At 40.2% G+C, this 20,158-nt stretch overlaps 1 protein-coding gene across 1 annotated transcript in view; it reads left to right on the top strand.

The window, feature by feature from the left end:
- The first annotated feature begins 8,391 nt into the window (after positions 1–8,391).
- Positions 8,392–20,158, top strand: part of si:dkey-225n22.4 (collagen alpha-1(XXI) chain) — a 52,556-nt gene continuing 40,789 nt past the window's right edge. Inside the window, exons 1-3 of the mRNA XM_056450811.1 lie at positions 8,392–8,517; positions 18,873–19,006; positions 19,361–19,918. Of these exons, the coding sequence (XP_056306786.1) occupies positions 18,925–19,006; positions 19,361–19,918 (640 nt within the window). The 5' untranslated portion in view covers positions 8,392–8,517; positions 18,873–18,924. The remainder of the gene's footprint in view (positions 8,518–18,872; positions 19,007–19,360; positions 19,919–20,158) is intronic.

Here is a 20,158-nt window from a genome sequence, read left to right as displayed (position 1 = left end):
ACACACACACACACACTCAGAGACAGAGGGTGTTTGTTCTTTCTCTTAATTTCTCCGCTTCACTAATGAGCGCTGTAACGAGTGCAGATTATTGGCTGTGATGAACTGAAGTCTGTCTCTCAGGTTGCCATGAGTTTCAGAAGAGAAGCAGAGAAATCCAATTATCTGAGCTGAGACTGGAGCTGTGTGTGTGTGTGTGTGTGTGTGTGTGTGTGTGTGTGTGTGTGTGTGTGTGTGTGTGTGTGTGTGTGTGCGCACAGTAGATGATGAAACATGACAGAGCAGCTCACAAAATACTGCTACCAGTCACTCAATCAGTCATGTTCTGTTTCATGATATGAGCTTATTTATGACGTTTCACATGAGCCTTTTTTAGTGTAAAGCACAAGGAATTGACATTGTATACAAAATATGTTAATAAACTGAAAGCCCCGCCCTAAAGGACTGATAGCCTGCCCTAAAGCAGTAATAGCTCCGCTGTAAAGTATTGGTAGTCCCTCCTTAAAGGACTAATAGCTCCGCCCTAAAGGACTGATAACTCCGCCCAAATGACTGATAGCCCTGCGCTAGAAGACCGATAGCTCCACCCTATATGGTTTATTGCCCCACCCTAGAGCAATGATGGCTCTACCCTAAAGGATGGATAGCCCTGCCCTAGAAGACTAATAACCTCGCCCTAAATGACTAATAGCTCCGCCCTAATGCGTATAAATTAGAGAACTAGAGGACTGATAGCCCTGCCTTAGAGGACTGATAGCTCCACCCTAAATCACTTATAACCCCACCCTCAAAGAATAGTTAGCCCCGCCCTAGAAGACTGGTAACTCCACCCTAAATGACTGATAGCCACACCCTAATGCGTATAAATAAACTGTCCTTGTCTTGAAGTACAGAAGCTGAAGTGCTCATCCTCAAGATGATCTGCAGGAAGTGAATGCGCTGTGCTCTGTAATCTCATTTGAATGAAATTATCCCAGAAGCAGAGCTGCGTAATGAGGCCAAATGATCAGCAAACGAGCCCGCTCTCTAATGAAGTCCAGTCAAACACAGTGTTTCTGTGAATATTAGCTTCCATCCATTAGCAGACGGGTATTGACTAGCGGAGGAAACGCATTACAGCACAACACACACACACACACACACACACACACACACAGACACACACACACACACACACACACACACACACACAGGCCTGCTGTTTATAATCACAGGGATATTTCTGTATCTCTAAGATAAACCTTTATAAATATAAAAAAGCTTCTGAAACAGTCTGAATAATAGCACACATTAGATTTAAAAATGATTTATTCATGTTTATATGTGGATTTAGAAAGATATTGTCTTGAAAATAAGAACTTTCAGATTCCACTATGCTGATTTTTGACTGTGTCCACCTCCTGAAACCTACATTCAGCTTCAGTTATCATCACATCAAGTCTACTTTACATCTTATTAAACATTGGAATTAAACATATGTGAATTATTATTTGTAATTTCAGTCATGGGGTGGTACGGTGGCTCAATGGTTAGCACTGTGGCCTCACAGCAAGAAGGTCTCTGGTTCGAGTCCCGGCTGGGTCAGTGTGTGTTTCTGTGTGGAGTTTGCATGTTCTCCCCGTGTTGGTGTGGGTTTCCTCCGGGTGCTCCGGTTTCCCCCACAGTCCAAACACATGCGCTATAGGGGAACTGATCAACTGAATTGGCTGTAGTGTATGAGTGTGTGTGTGTATGGGTGTTTCCCAGTAATGTGTTGCAGCTGGAAGGGCATATGTGTAAGACATATGCTGGAATAGTTAGCGGTTCATTCCGCTGTGGTGACCCCTAATGACTACGGGACTAACCCGAAGTAAAATGAATGAATTTCAGTGATGTAAACACATTGAGTGTGTGTCTCTGTGTTCTGCTCAACTCTGCTACATGGGTTATTAAAGGCAGATCAATCTGTAAAGCACTGATAGAAAAAGCATGTGAATTGCTGCAAGTGATGTCACTTCCTGTGATGGGACACTCTGGAAGGCATTGAGACGTGTCATTCTTCTGCTGTCATTAATGTTTAGGATTCAGCAGTAGTAGGTGTGTGGACTCTGTTACTGTCATATTTTAGTGAATTTCTATCATCAACTCTTTTAGTGGCAAAAAACGTTTCCCAATCTAATAACCCAATCATATTTAAGCATTGTGCACTATTTTACATTAGTAATGGATTAGCTTATAAGTCCAGTTTACTCCAAATTAATGGAAACTGCTCGAAATGAACCCTCAATTCAGAAAGGAGTCACAGAATGTTGACGAGGCTGTCATTACTGCAGTGTTGTGACCGCTGATGATGCTCATCATTATTATTATTCTGTCAGTATGTGATGTCGAGTGCAGTGTAAATACTGTAGTGTTTGTGCTGACTCAGCATTGCAGACCAGCTGACGCAGCATTACAGCTGAAAAGCCATTAGTGCAAACAGAAATCTATTTACAATATAAATATACAGAAGAAGCTGTCCCACAACCTGTGGGTGTTAGTAACGTATCTCTCCAACATGTGGACAGAGCTAGGAGCACTAGTGCATTCATAAACCAAAGTCAATAACATTAGTTATCATGTGAACTAACACTGAGGGATTCATCTTATAATATTGGTCTCCTCAGTTATTAATTAATGCATTATTAACATCAATATTTGCATTACAGTATATCATGGACCCCGTCTAAGAATAATAATAATAATAATATTCTGTGATGCATTGATGACTCTTTCAGCAATACAAAATATACTGCCGCTCACTGGATATTTCCTCTTTGTCGGACCATTCTCTGTAAACCCTAGAGATGGTTGTGCGTGAAAATCCCAGTAGATCAGCAGTTTCTGAAATACTCAGAGCAGCCCGTCTGGCAGCAACAACCATGCCACGTTTACAGTCTCTTAAATCCCCTTTCTTCCCCATTCTGATGCTCGCTTTGACCTGCAGCAGATCGTCTTGACCATGTCTACATGCCTAAATGAATTGAGCTGCTGCCATGTGATTGGCTGATTAGACTGCATTAACGAGCAGTTGGACAGGTGTACCTAATAAAGTGGCCGGTGAGTAATTAATATAATATATATCAATAGATTAATATAAAATTCAACAATATATGTGATCAATGTCAATGAATTTACCATATAAAGTAAATAAAGGGTTAAGTGTGCTTTAAAGCGCTTACACAGAGCTTTACAGAGAACATTACACAGATCATTTATCTTTAAAAGCACATCTATTACTGAGTTTATTCATCTGCAAACTGAAGGCTGTTCAAAAGCAGAGCTAACAGTGCAGTAGTGTGCCATATAGGAGAGGGCTGTGAGTTTATTTCCACACAGAAACAGCTGACTCTATATACTGTCAGACAAACTGTTCTGAGACGACCACAGATCTCCATTTAAAGCTGCTTCTCTGTCTCTTTCCTTCATTCACAATGACAGCAGCAGCGCTCAGATGATGGACGACCCCTGATCTGAGTAATGATGCTTTTACTGCAGTCCAAATAAATAAATATATATATTAACATCCAGAATGCAGAAGCTTTTACACTGGAAACCTCATCACAAGACACAAAACTTACAATCTGTGTCCAAATGTGCAGGAGGTTTTCCACTATACTTCATTTTAAGCAGCAACTTACTGTTATTATCATCATCATCATCATCATCATCATCATTATTATTCAAAAACACTATGGGATTGACTATAAATGAGTATAGATTTTTTTTTCGTGTGTGTGTGTGTGTGTGTGTGTGTGATGTTCTTCAGCTCTCTATCAGCTCATGCTTTACTCACAACAGAACTAATACACATGCGCGCATACACACACACACACACACACACACACACAGTTGAAAAATACAGTATTGGCTCATTTGTTTATATTACTACAGCTGTTGTGTTACCATAGCAACTGTAGAATCACCACAACAGATAAATTACTATAGTTGTTATGTTATCATAACAACCACAGAATCACCACAACAGATCAATTATTATTACTGTTGTGTTACCATAGCAACTGTAGAATCACCACAACAGATCAATTGCTATAGTTGTTACCATAGCAACTGTAGAATCACCACAACAGATAAATTACTATAGTTGTTACCATAGCAACTGTAGAATCACCACAACAGATAAATTACTATAGTTGTTATGTTATCATAACAACCACAGAATCACCACAACAGATCAATTATTAATACTGTTGTGTTACCATAGCAACTGTAGAATCACCACAACAGATAAATTACTATAGTTGTTATGTTATCATAACAACCACAGAATCACCACAACAGATCAATTATTAATACTGTTGTGTTACCATAGCAACTGTAGAATCACCACAACAGATAAATTACTATAGTTGTTACCATAGCAACTGTAGAATCACCACAACAGATAAATTACTATAGTTGTTACCATAGCAACTGTAGAATCACCACAACAGATAAATTACTATAGTTGTTACCATAGCAACTGTAGAATCACCACAACAGATCAATTATTATTACTGTTGTGTTACCGTAGCAACTGTAGAATCAACACAACAGACCAATTACTATAGTTGTTGTGTTACCATAGCAACTGTAGAATCACCACAACAGATCGATTACTATAGTGGTAGTGTTAGGGACAAATTATTAGCTAAAATTCCAATAATATATAATGAAATGACTGCTCATCAGCCAATCAGTTTGAAGCATTAAAGAGACATGATGTATACTGTAAGTATATACTCTCTCACACACACACACACACACACACACACACACACACTTTTATATTCATTTATACACCTCATCACTAGTCAGAAAGCAGAATGAGCTTGAGGATTCAGCTCTTGTCCTCTGTAAATCAATAATGTGTTTGCTGTCCAGTAAATGACCTTCTGCAGCTTCAGAACATGATCCTCATTTCAACAAGCACATGTCACTGATGCTGTCCATGATGGACAATAATCTCTGTGTTTCCCTCAATGACAGAAGCAGACTGAACACATCAGCCATCTTAAAGACACGGTTCTCCCAAAAACTGTCATATTTTACGCTCAAGTGGTTATTTCGTACTCCACATGTGTGCATCAGTTTATTTATGCATATTTTCAAATTGTATGCACATCTTGCTGTTGCCATCAAGCATTTTTATGCAATAATCTGAAATGTGCAGAAAAAAGGTGGATGGAAACAGACTTCTAGTATTCGTCCTTTAGTAAACTCAGAAAAGTTTACAACCATTTAAAAGTGAGCAGACTTAAATGTGGAGTTTGCATGTTCTCCCCGTGTTGGCGTGGGTTTCCTCCGGGTGCTCCGGGCCACTCGACTTGATAATGTAGCCTATTAACAAATGATCAACTAATATTTAAAAACAGATTCATCATTTTCGTAGGCTGTTTTCATTGTTAGTTGATGTGCTCTTCATTATATTTAAAAGCAAAAGCAGACAGTGAATGTGTGGTGTGTATTGGGTGAGCTCTGCTGTATATACATTAGATCAATAACTAATCTGCACAGTTACACTATAAAATATGTTTTAAATCAGGGATATCTGTTTAACATACCTTTATTCAAAGAATTGGCACATATATGCGTATATGAAAGGATATATCTTTGAAAAGCTGATTTGGTGTTCCCTGAACAAGGCTTGAGCTAGTAATATACAGATAATCAATGAAGAATAATAATACCCTTCATATAGCGCCCTCTAGTGGCTCACCACAGGAGATACACTCACAGTATTGTAAGCTGATTTTAATATAGATTCACTGTTTCACTTTTTCACTCGCTTTTATTTGACTAATAAAGCCAGTGTTTTGGCTACATGGAACTCTTATTTTTTACATTTTGTACAAATTGGATTCAGGTCTGGTATTTTACAGTACAGATTTAAGTTTATTTTGTAAGTGTGATTTAACCCTGAGGAAAACATTGGGTTATTCAGAAATGATGAAGCTCATTGATTCACATTATTATATAATCGTATCAGTGTTTTTCATGTCATTGCCAATGTGCTTATAGCGTTAAACGAATCCAAAACTGGCTAATAAATAAAAACATTGGTGCATCTCTATTTAAAGTAAAAGCTAGATCCACAGTTAAGAATGCAGGACAACAGATAAGACTTATTATATGTAATAATATCAGTCAATATAAGTGTTTTGTGATTCTTACACTGTTAAAAGCGTTGCAGACTTTGTTTTATTTGAATGGGTTCTGCCGCCACCTAGTGGACACAATTATTCATCACACTCTTCAACCACTTTATTTTAGTTAGTTAGTTTGATAAACTTTCCTGCACCTTGCAGACAATTGTGTTTGTTTACAGCACATGTCAGCAAACAGGAAGAAATATGTTATTATATGATATTATCTGCTATTATACTATATCATATTACATTAAATTACGCTATATTATGTTATATTTAATTATAATATATTATATTAAGTTATTCCATTCCAATAAAATGCACAATATTCTCCCTCTGAGTTTTATTTTACTTTATTGCAGTTTATTTGAATGAGTTGTATTGTTTTATATTATAATATACAGGATATAGTATTAAAATCCAAACAAATTAAAGAAATTCAAATGAATCGAGGATTGTGTCTACTAAAATCGCATGACTCGATTCACCGAATCACTGATTCAGTCAAATGATTCACAAAGTTTGAAAGGCGAAAGTTTTCATCCCGCGTTCATACTAGTTTTATTGATTATAATAAGTCACCTAAATGTCATATATTAGCTCTTTTTTACTATCCCACTTAAAATATAATCCGAAGAATCGAAGTGTGAAAACCCTTATCAGAGTCGACTCTTCGCGCTGGAAATGATGAATGACATCAGGCTTTTACCCCTGAATCTGTGACAGAAATGATGAATGAGATGTACAGTAAACGATGCTCTGCGTGATGATTAAGAGATCATTAAACGATCGTTAATGTATCTGCACTGCATTAATATTCATTTGTGTGTGTGTGTGCGTGCGTGCGTGCGTGCGTGTGTGTGTGCGTGTGTGTGTGTGTGTGTGGCTCATAAACGCAGCTGTAGAAGCTGGAACGGCCTGCAGGGGTCAGTGCTGCTCTGAGTTTGGCTGTGTGTTTGTGTGGTCCAGGATGAAGATCTGCACTGCTGCTCATCCTCAGATAAACACACTGATCTTTAAAGGATTAATTGAAGAGTTTAATGAGAGAGTCAGCTGGCTGAAATGTGCGCATACATAATGAACTCTTCAACAGTCTCCTCCTAAAGGCACAGTTCTCCTAAAATGAAAACTCGGACCTTGAGTAGTATAGATTTCAACTTGTGTCAGACGTGAAGATACTCTGAAGAATGCTGGAAATAATAGACATTGACTTGCATACTAAAACACATAATTAAACTATAGTTTTAACTGATTAATCTCCAGTAACTGATGTCTTTAATCTTTGTCATGATGACAGCGCATCATGTTTGACTAGATATTCTTCAAGACACTAGTGTTCAGCTTAAAGGCGTAACTAGATGATATCAGAAATGAGTGTAGCCCTCACAGATCTCTCTGTTTTACAGTAATATAGGGTGCTTTACAGTAATGCATGCGTGCAGATACAGTAGATTAGTCAGAACCAAAGACAAAACTGACCAATAATGAAAGATCACAGGCCTAAAAGTAGCACACACAGTGTAATTATGTTGAGAAAAAGTATTAAATACAATTTTAATAAACAGGAAAATCAACAGAAACATAAAAAATATTCAATTTAGTTAAAATGTCATTGTTTTTGCAAACATTATTATAATTAGTTCAATAATTGAATATATAATTGATGTAACTGTAATAAAATTATTTTAATAAATTGATAACTGTATTTAATAACACTGTGTGTACAGCGGGGAGGGCTCATTTATACTCTGTATATATATATATATATATATATATATACATATATATATATATTAATCCAGCCAAACTAAAACAAATAAGACTTTCTCCAGAAGAAATATTGAATAGGAAATACAGTGAAATATGTCTTTATTAATCATGATTTGGGAAATATTTGAAATTTAATCAGAGTTTTGTAGGAGGGCGATTAGTTTTGTCTTGATCTGTTTGTGATTTGCATATATTGCCATGTAGCCAATCAGATTTCAGAATGGGCCATTTAAAAATAATTGTAATAATACAACTAATAAAAGTAACATATATATATAATATTATATTGTCATTCTACTACAGTGTAGATAAATAAATAAATCCTGCATTTGGTCTTCTGCACACAGCATCATCATCACCATAGAGAACTCCCAGACTGACTGAAGTGCATTTCTGGCTCTGACTTTATACCTGAGGCGGCTCTGAGGGGCGTGTCTCTGTGACGTCATCGGCTGTTCACGTATAAGGAGCGCTGAGTGACCGGAACTATGGCTCCTCCGCTGGAGACAGTGATGTAATGCTTCATCTTCATCTCCAGCTCAAGACATTAATCTTCCTGGAGGCTTTTTTAAACGAGCAGGTAAGAGCCTATATTGATTAATATTACGTTATTTTATTTTTATTAGTACTTTTATCTGTGTGTGGATTAAAACTGATCAATAATTTGACTCATAAAATCTGCTAAATGTAAGAAAAGAAAGTAAAACCCCCTAAAAATGTGTGTATAAAATGTAAATAATATAATATAAATGTATATGTTTTATTAATATTAATTTAAAAGGAGGTTTGTCACTGCATGAGTGGATATTAAAGTATATTTTATTTGTCAGCTCATATTCTCTAATGTCAACTCAGAATTGACTGTATTATAATTTGGCTTGTATGTATAATTTTTATATTTAATTATTTTGAACTTATTTAGGTAAGTTAATCTTATGAATGTATGATATTTAAAATATGAAAGAATAAATGGTACAAATAGTCTCCCTCTAAGACTCAATATTGCTGTCTTCTGTTTCTTGCATTATAATAATAATTATTATTTTTTATTGTTATTATAATTACGAATATTATAAATAATTTATTATATTATGTTTATTATATTATTATAAAACATTGTATTATATTAAATTAAAACAAATTACATTATATTATATATTTTATGAAGATTAAATAAAAGGTTGCTAATAATATAGTTGCATAATTAATTCATTATATTATATGACATTATATAATGGTATTATAATAAAACATAATATTATAGTATATTATATAATATAAAATTATATATTAAAACATGCATTGGTTAAATAAAATTTTATATTACACTGTATATTTTATCATATTATGAAGTTTTATTATAAAGTTGCATAATAAATATATTACTATGTTACATTATTATAATATAATAAAACACAATTTATTATATTATATCATTATTTTACTTTATTATATTATATTTTATTATATTATATTTTATAATAATATATTATATTTTATTATATTATTGTTATGAAGCGGACAGGAGACAGAGGTAAGGAAACGTTAGGGTGTTTATTAAATGACAACAAGGAGCACATGAAGGATAGCCAGGAGGATCAGGAATGATGTTGGGGTCTTTTCCTCCGTGGCTGGGTAACAGGAATACACGAGGATGGACAGCACACACCAGATACAGCTGACAGAGGATGACACAGACTTGGAAGGACTGGAAGACAGGACGATTCGGGAGGACCAGGAAGACTAGGAGGAATACAAAGAGAACAGGTAAGTAAATCGTTTGTTTTAGCTGAGGATGACTACGCTGAGTGGTCGCTCAGTTGTCCGCTTTCGTCGAGACGAGCCCGGACAATGAGCGACTGGAGTGCTGTGCTTTTATCTGGTGCTCGTGAATGTGATGCAGCTGTGTGCTCATTAGAAGTCAGGTGATGGTGATCTTCGTGAGTGGGGGTCGTGAGAGCCTGACCAATCCATGACAGTACCCCCCTCCCCAGGGCCCGCTCCTGAGGGCCGACACCTCCGACGCCGTGGTGGTCTCCCTCTGCCTCTAGGCGCTGGGAACTCAGGGTGGCTCTCATGAAACTCCACCATGAGACTAGGATCGAGAATATCAGCTCTGGGAACCCATGTCCTTTCTTCGGGGCCGTACCCTTCCCAGTCCACCAGGTACTCCAACTGGCCACCACGACGTCGGGAACGCAAGATCTCCTTCACTGCGTAGACGGCTCCTTCTTCTAGGAGCAGTGGAGGAGGGGGTTCCTCTTCGTGGTCAGGCTCTGTGGAGGGAAGAACAGGATCGTGATAGGGTTTCAGGAGTGATACGTGGAATGTAGGGTGAATACGGTAGTGAGAGGGTAATTGTAGTTTGTAGGTGACGGGGTTAACCTGTTCCACGATGGTGAAGGGACCAACAAATCGGGGACTTAACTTGCGAGAGGGCAGTCGCATGCGTATGTCCCGGGTGGATAGCCACACCTTTTGTCCGGGTGTGTATCTGGGTTCTTCAGACCTTCTCCTATCGGCGGTTACCTTGCTTCGACGGACTGCCCTCTGCAGATGTTGATGAGCCTCGTCCCAGACTCTCTCGCTCTCCCGGAACCAGTGATCCACTGCGGGGACATCAGATGGTTCGCCATCCCAGGGAAAGAGCGGTGGTTGGAAGCCCAGGACGCACTGGAATGGCGTGAGTCCGGTGGAGGGTTGCCGCAGTGAATTTTGGGCATATTCTGCCCAGCCCAAATACTGGCTCCAGGAGTTCTGGTGACCACTGCAGAAGGTCCTCAGGAACCGTCCCACCTCCTGAATCTTCCTCTCTGTCTGCCCGTTGGTTTGGGGATGATATCCAGAAGAGAGGCTGACGGCCACACCTAGGAGCTTGAAGAAGGCTTTCCATAGACGTGAGATGAACTGTGGACCTCTGTCCGACACAATATCTTCTGGAATACCAAATGACCTGAAGACTTGATTAAAGATATTGTCGGCAGTTTCAAAGGCTGTGGGAAGACCTTTCAGAGGGATTAGTTTGACAAACTTTGAGAATCTATCTACTATGACTAGAATACAGGTATTACCTTCTGACGAAGGGAGGTCAGTGATAAAGTCCACTCCTAGGTGTGACCAGGGACGGTTCGGAATCGGCAAGGGATGGAGCTTTCCAGCGGGTAGATGACGTGGGCTCTTGGATTGGGCACAGTCCTTACAGCCCTGAACATATTGCCTCACATCCCTTGCCATGTTTGGCCACCAGAATCGTTGGGATACTAGCGAGAGAGTATTGTTGATCCCTGGATGTCCAGTGCCTAGCGAGGTATGTAAGGAGTGGATCAGATCTACCCGGTGTTCAGGTGGTATGAACTGCCGATGAGGAGGGCATCCCGGCGGAGCAGGGGCTTCCGGAGTGGCAACGACTGGAGGAGCGTTCCAGGTGATCGGACAAATGGAGATGTGTTCGGGAAGAATCTTCGTTGGGAGTTCTTCATGATCGTGATGCTCGTGTAAACGAGAGAGAGCGTCTGCTCTTAGATTCTTGGGTCCTGGACGATAGGAAATGGAGAAATCAAAACGTGAGAAGAAAAGTGACCATCTGGCTTGACGTGGACATAGTCTCTTGGCCTCTTTGATGTATTGGAGGTTTTTGTGATCTGTGATCACCTGGAACGGATGTTTGGCTCCCTCCAACCAGTGACGCCACTCCTCCAAGGCTAGCTTGATTGCTAGAAGCTCCCTGTCTCCTATGCTGTAATTCTGCTCCGCCGGGCTCAACTTCCGAGAGAAATAGGCACAGGGATGCAGTCGGGGCGGTGTATCATGATGTTGAGATAATACTGCCCCGACGCCGGTGGTGGATGCGTCCACTTCCACCACGAAAGGAAGATTTGGGTCAGGATGAGTCAGGAGTGGGGCCCTTGTGAACTCCTTCTTAAGAAGGCGGAAGGCTGCGGCTGCTTCTTTGGTCCACTCCAGTCCTTTGGGTTTACCCTTGAGGAGATTAGTGAGAGGTGATGTAATCCTGCTGTAGTCCTTGATAAACCGTCTATAAAAGTTAGCAAACCCAAGAAACCTCTGGAGCTCCTTAATGGAAGTGGGTTCTGACCAGGATAGAACAGCCTCAATTTTCTTCCCATCCATACGTATACCGGTTTGGTCAATGATGTATCCCAAGAAATGAATCGACTTCTGGTGGAATGAGCATTTCTCCGCTTTGAGGTAGAGGTGATGTTCTCTCAATGTGTGTAGGACCTCCGCAACGTGTTGGCGATGTTCGGCCTCACTCCGGGAGTAAATGAGGATGTCATCTATGTACACTATTACACAGTGGTGAAGAAACTCCCGGAGGACTTCATGAATGAAGTTTTGGAATACGGAGGGGGCGTTGACCAGACCGTAAGGCATGACCTCATATTCATAGTGGCCAGTAGGGGTCACGAATGCTGTCTTCCATTGGTCCCCCTCACGTATTCTTATCAGATTATACGCGCTGCGGAGGTCCAATTTAGTGAAGACTTTAGCTTCTCGGAGCTGTTCCAAAGCGGCTGGTACCAGAGGAAGGGGATATCGGTATTTTACTGTACCGTTATTTAGGACCCTGTAGTCGATGCATGGACGCAGCCCTCCGTCCTTCTTGGCCACAAAGAAGAAGCTTGAGGCGGCTGGTGATTTTGAGTGACGTATGTACCCCTGACTCAGAGCCTCCCTTATGTAATCTTCCATTGCCTGATTCTCTGGAAGCGAGAGCGGGTAGATCCTACCTCTTGGCAACTGGGCATCTGGAACTAGGTCGATCGCGCAGTCCCATGGCCGATGCGGCGGTAGCTGGGAAGCTCTCTTGGGGCAGAAGACATCATGAAAGGAGCTGTACTCCTTAGGAATGTGGATAGACTGCTTCTCAGGAGGGCTCTCGACCGATGTTGCAAACAAAGAAATGGGGTTCCGACCTTGAAGAGGGAGATTTGGAAAACAGGCAGGTGTACATCCAGATCCCCATTTCTTTATCTCTCCTGTGCCCCAAGAGATGATGGGATCGTGCTTCACCAGCCACGGGCGCCCTAGAATGATGTCCATATTTGCACCCTCCAGAACCAGAAATTGAATCCTCTCTTGATGTAACAACCCCACTTGAAGAAGGATGTCTTCGCATTGTCGATGGATACGGGTCGAAGATCGAGTGCACTGGGTTATCGGTTGTATCTGGTATATATGCGAGGACGCCTCAGTACGGAGGTGGAGTTGACGACAGAGGGATTGGGAGATGAAGTTCCCTGCTGACCCGGAGTCGATGAGGGCTGTGACAAGGAGAGAAATAGAGGCAGTAGTTATTTGTACGGTGGTAGTAAGTGGTTTACATTGTTCAATATTCGTACTGAATACACTCACTGAAGTCCGAATGGGACGAAGGGGACACTCCATACGGGTGTGTCCACTGACACCGCAGTATAGACACAGACCCCGGGTCAGCCTCCTCTGTCGTTCCGCTGATGTCAGTCTTCCAGACTCTATTATCATGGGTTCTGGTTCTGGAGAGGCTGTTGACTCAGGCGATTGGAGGAGTGCAGACGAGGGGGTGATGGTGTCCTGTTGATAGGAACGGAGACGATCGGAACATCGGAGAGAATGTTGGATGAATCTCTCCAGACCCATTGTATCATCTAATGTGGCCAGTTGGATTCGGAGAGTGGGTTCCAAGCCGAGCCGGTACGTGGTCAACAACGATCTCTCATTCCATCCACTTGCAGCTGCTAGAGTGCGAAACCGGAGAGCATATTCCTGTGTAGATAGAGTACCTTGCTTTAGATGATACAGCTGCTCTCCAGCGGCTACTTCCCCATCAGAACGTCCAAACACCTCTTTGAAATACTCCGTGAAGGTAGTGATGGAATTCATGACCGGCCCGGCTTGGTTCCAGATCGTCTCAGCCCATTTAAGTGCAGGTCCAGAGAGTAGAGATACGATGTAGGCGATCTTCGACTTATCTGTGGGATATAGAGAAGGTTGCATTTCGAATATGAGGGAACATTGTAACAGAAAACCATTGCACTCCCCCGCTCCGCCTGAGTAGGGCGCTGGTCGGGCCATGGGACTGGAAGGAAGGGCCGAAGAAGAAACTGTGGAGGCGGAAGTGCTCGGTGCTGGTGGTGCGTTGGAAAGTGGAGCTGGTGGCTGTAGAATCCGCTTCAACTGGTCCACCAGCTCTTGAAGGTGATCGGGGGTGCTCATGTTGTCGTCGTTATAGGTCCGGGCTTCTGTTATGAAGCGGACAGGAGACAGAGGTAAGGAAACGTTAGGGTGTTTATTAAATGACAACAAGGAGCACATGAAGGATAGCCAGGAGGATCAGGAATGATGTTGGGGTCTTTTCCTCCGTGGCTGGGTAACAGGAATACACGAGGATGGACAGCACACACCAGATACAGCTGACAGAGGATGACACAGACTTGGAAGGACTGGAAGACAGGACGATTCGGGAGGACCAGGAAGACTAGGAGGAATACAAAGAGAACAGGTAAGTAAATCGTTTGTTTTAGCTGAGGATGACTACGCTGAGTGGTCGCTCAGTTGTCCGCTTTCGTCGAGACGAGCCCGGACAATGAGCGACTGGAGTGCTGTGCTTTTATCTGGTGCTCGTGAATGTGATGCAGCTGTGTGCTCATTAGAAGTCAGGTGATGGTGATCTTCGTGAGTGGGGGTCGTGAGAGCCTGACCAATCCATGACAATTATATTTCTTTATAATACATTATATTTTATTATATTTCATTATATTAGATTATATATTATTATATTATATTTTATTATAGATTATATTATATTTTATCATATTATAATTTAATATATTAGATTATATTTTATTATATATTATTATATTTTATTTTATTTTTTATATTATATTATATTTTATTATATTATATTATATTTTATCATATTATAATTTAATATATTAGATTATATTTTATTATATATTATTATATTTTATTTTATTTTTTATATTATATTATATTTTATTATATTATATTATATTTTATCATATTTAATTTAATTTTATTATATTATTCGGAACTCAAACTCTGGGTTTGGTTTGGCTGAAGTGTTGAAATCCTGTAGACTGCACACACACACACTCACAAACACACACACACACACACATACATACACACACACACACACACACACACACATCTCATTAATCCTCCGTCGAGTAGTATCACAGAAGCATGTTTTTTGGGTCAGCATGAGCATTCCTCACACATGCTGGTAAAGCAGCGCTGAATAGCCTGTCATGTTCTTCACTGTGTTAAACGATCTTCTTTGTAGTTAAACCACACATTCCCATGCGTAGACAAACCTCTGCTGTTTATTCTGGCTTTATGGGACGGCAGATGCGGGAATTATTCCTTGTGTTCTGTTTGTGTCTCTGGTCAAGCTTGCTTTACCTCAAAATTACCCTTGTAAAGAGGACGGACGCTCAGTGTGACGCGCTTTGAAAGAATGGCTGTGTTTTATATGCGAGTCTTATGCTGCATGAGTATATTTATATATTTAAGTATGCCATCAAGTGCTTTGAAATGTGCAGTTTTTATTGGATGTTTGACGTAATCTGAACTCAAACATGGAGAGAGGGCGGGGCACAGAGTAGCTCCTCCCCTTTTAATAAAACAGCCAATAGTGTGTTGTTTTTCTCAGAGCCCTGCCAGTGAGAGTGGTTGAGCTCAAGCGCATCAAATAACAGGCAATGAGAAGAAGGGGGCGGGGCAGACTTTAGATGTTTCTATCAGGTTTATATCTGCTAAATGTCATATTTGTCACTGTTTTGAAGACACTAGAAGATTCGAGATATCCTTTAGACTGATACTAACATCTAAAACATTTATTTTCATTTCACTGCACCTTTAATCAATATCCATGTGTCAGTATTATAGATTTTTCTTCTATGCCAAAAATCATCACAATATTAAGTAAATATCATGTTTAAAGTTTTTACTTCATTTCCACAACTTTAAAGGCAATTTTCTCAACACTTAGACTTGATTTCATCTTCAGATTCTAGATTTTATAATATTGCTTGAAAATATTGTTAAATGTGAACAGTGTTGAGCAAGTTACTTAACGTACGTTAAGAAAGCGATAGTACAGTAAAGTGTATTGTACTCTATATATTATAGTGTCTACAATTCTCTGTTAATGAGTGCTCCAGCAAACTGTAGTATTAAGTATAGTGAATGACTAAGGTAATAAATACTGTAGTATGCATTAGTTTTTACTACAGTAACCTGTGATGTATTGTAGTATAAAAAACCCTATATAGTAATGGTAATTTGTTTATATTACTGTAGTCATTTCGTTACCATAGAAACTGTAGAATCACCACAACAGATCACTTACTATAATTGTTATTACCATAGCAACTGTAGAATCACCATAACAGATCAATTACTATAGTTGTTGTGTTACCATAGCAACTGTAGAATCACCACAACAGATCACTTACTATAATTGTTGTGTTACCATAGCAACTGTAGAATCACTACAACAGATAAATTACTATAGTAGTTATGTTACCATAACAACCACAGAATCACCACAACAGATCAATTATTAATACTGTTGTGTTACCATAGCAACTGTAGAATCACCACAACAGATCAATTACTATAGTTGTTGCGTTACCATAGCAACTGTAGAATCACCACCACGAATCAATTACTATAATTGTTGCGTTACCATAGCAACTGTAGAATCACCACAACAAATCAATTACTATAGTTGTTGTTACCATAGCAACTGTAGAATCACCACAACAAATCAATTACTATAGTTGTTGTGTTACCATAGCAACTGTAGAATCACCACAACAAATCAAATACTGTAGTTGTTGTGTTACCATAGCAACTGTAGAATCACCACAACAAATCAAATCAATGGCTTAACTATAGTATGGTTACTACAGTATTTCCTATAATTGACTATAGTATTTTTTAATGTGTACTACATCAATGAAAGCTTATTTATTCCTCTTTAAGATGATGTATAAATAAGTAAATGTATTCATGATTTTTGACATTTATGACTGGTTTCGTGGCCCATAGTCACATATCCTAACATGCAGTTCTAATGGATGTGTTTGTACAGTGTTGACGTACGCTGCAGGGTGTTAAAGGGACTCCTGCCATTTATAGCCACTGATTGGTGATTTCTAAATACAGCACGAGTACATGTTAGCTTGTAATAGTGGGCATTTTCTCGTAATCCGCGGCCACATGCCATGTTTATTTCCATGTTGTGTTCAGCAGTGTTTTTGCTTACGCTGTTATTTTCCCCGGGCTTCAGCCTGTGGTCTGCTGGCCTGCTTTTAATGCTAAATGAGAGCTTGTAGACATCACTGAAGCATAGCCAGAAAATAAGACCGCATGTGGTTTGGTACCCAGCGAAGTGGCACACTCTCACCGAGCACTCTTTTATATGCTTGAATAAAAGTGAATTGTGGTAGTCTGTAAAGTTCTAGAGCAAAACTGTGTCACATGTTTAGTTTATATGAATGTATGCATATTATTTAGGGTGCGTCCGGCTGATGGAGAGCCCTACACAGTTTATAGAGGAATGAAAACATTTGGGTCAAATCGCAACACTTTGAGATGCAAATATGAGCTGGCTTTGTGAAAATTACCTTCATTTAAGTGTACTTGGGTATGCTTCTTTTAAATTGAAATATATATAGTATACATCTATTTTTAAACACACTTAATATTGCACTTAATTATCTTTAAGTGTATTTGTCCTATACGTGTTCTTTAACATATACTGTACTTGATTTGCATACTTAATTTGTAGTTGTTTTTACTCTTTTGATTGAGTGACCTATTAAATAAACAGTTTTCCACATAATATTATATACTCTCCTGGTTTCAGAGATGAAGATTTCTGAGTACAAATACGCTCTGAAATAATTCAGCTTAGTTCATAATCGCTACTGCAAAATGCACACTGTGTCTTCAAACTAGCCCTAGTGAAGATAAATAAATAAATACAAGTACACTTGAATATAAGTACACTACTGGTTAACAGAGTACACTATCAAAACACTTGCAAGTACACTACACTAGAAAGCTACTAGTTAGCACACAGTACACTATCAAAACACTTGCAAGTACAGTACACTACAATAGAAAACACTAGCTAACAGTGGCAGAACACTTGCAAGTACACTACACTAGAAAACTACTAGCTAACAGTGGCAGAACACTTGCAAGTACACTACACTAGAAAACTACTAGCTAACAGAGTACACTGACAGAACACTTGCAAGTACACAACACTAGAAAAAATACTAGCTAACAGTGCTTGAACACTTGCAAGTACACTATACTAGAAAACTGCTACTTAAAGTACACTGATAGAACACTTGCAAGCACACTACACTAGAAAAACACTAGCTAACAGTGCTAGAACACTTGCAAGTACAATACACTAAAAACACTAGTTAATAGAGTACATAAAAAAAGAACACTTGCAAGTACACTACACTAGAAAACTACTAGCTAACAGTGCTAGAACACTTGCAAGTACACTACACTAGAAAACTACTAGCTAACTAAAAGTACTCAGACTTGTGATCCGAAGGTTGTAGGTTCAAGTGTGTGTGTGTGTGTGTGTGTGTGTGCGTGTGCGCGTGTGTGTGTGCGTGTGTGTGTGTGTGCATGTGTGTGAGATCTCCAGTTGTAAAGCTTTTCTGAAGTACACTGAGTTTGTACACTTGACAGTGTAATGACACGATGCAGTGGCCTTTCCCTTTAGATGGTTAATCTCAGATGTAATGAGCTGGTTGTTTCTGATCTTCAGCCGTAATTAGAGAAGCAAACTGATTCTGGGCTGTTTAAGGATAACCATAGACTGATAGTTGCTCTGCGGCTGAGACTAACTCATGTTCACTGTCTTGTGTCCTTCAGCAGGGCTCTGAGGATTGGTGTTGAATGTGAACGGCTGGAGCTTCAGTTGGGAATGTCGTGGGTTTGGAAGTGTTTCCCGGCACTGATTGTCCTGGTGTTTTCACACGCAGCCGAGGACGATGATGTTCGAGCAGGTATGATCAGATTCTGATGAAGTTTGCATGTCTGTGTGGAGTTTGCATGTTCTCCCTGTGTTGGTGTGGGTTTCCTCCGGGTGCTCCGGTTTCCCCCACAGTCCAAACACTTGCGCTGTAGGGGAATTGATCAACTAAATTGACTGTAGTGCATGAGTGTGTGTGTCAATGAATGTGCGTATGGGTGTTTCCCAGTACTGGGTTGCAGCTGGAAGGGCATCCGCTGTGTAAAACGTATGCTGGAATAGTTGGTGGTTCATTCCGCAGTGGTGACCCCTGATAAATAAAGAGACTAAGCTGAATGAATGTCAGATATGTGAGTGCGCTCCATCATGTCTCGTGTTGATTGTGCAGGCTGCAGCACTGCAGTTAATGATCTGGTCTACATCATGGACGGCTCCTGGAGCGTCGGCGACGTGGACTTCGAAACCGCCAAACGCTGGCTAATCAACGTCACCAGCGGCTTCGATGTGAGCTCGCACTATTCTCAAGTGGGCGTCATTCAATACAGCGACACCCCCAGACTGGAGATCCCCCTGGGTCAACACAAAACAACCCAACACCTGATTGAAGCCATCGAGAGGATCAGCTATTTAGGAGGAAACACACAAACCGGACGCGCTATTAAGTTCGCCGTGGACCACGTTTTCACATCTTCACGCAGAAACGACGTGAAGAACCGCATCGCTGTGGTGGTGACGGATGGAAAGTCTCAGGATGATGTTACAGATGCGAGTTTGGATGCCCGAGCACATGGGATTACGGTGTTCGCGGTGGGCGTGGGCTCAGAAATCACCAATTCTGAACTGGTGACCATCGCCAACACACCAGCGGGAGATTACGTGCTTTACGCTGAAGATTACACCAACATCGAGCGGATTCGAGATGCCATGGAGCAGAAGCTGTGCGAGGGTAAGATCCGCATGCGTGTGAATGTTTACCACATGAAATCTAGTTTTGGGTGGTTTTATGGGGCGTGTGGCTTTATCAGAGTCTTTAAAGAGCTGTGAGTAACCAGTAAAATACCACAGTCCATTCATGCCCAGTGATGGAGAAACCACACGCAGGGAGGAGCTCGCTGAAAACACATCAACCACATTTTATCTTACTCTGATCAGGCTACAGTGCAGAATACGCTTTCCTGACTCAGAG

Source organism: Danio aesculapii, chromosome 24 (genome assembly GCF_903798145.1).
Source record: "Danio aesculapii chromosome 24, fDanAes4.1, whole genome shotgun sequence".
NCBI classification, from domain to species: domain Eukaryota; kingdom Metazoa; phylum Chordata; class Actinopteri; order Cypriniformes; family Danionidae; genus Danio; species Danio aesculapii.
This window is presented reverse-complemented; position numbering and strand designations above follow the sequence as displayed.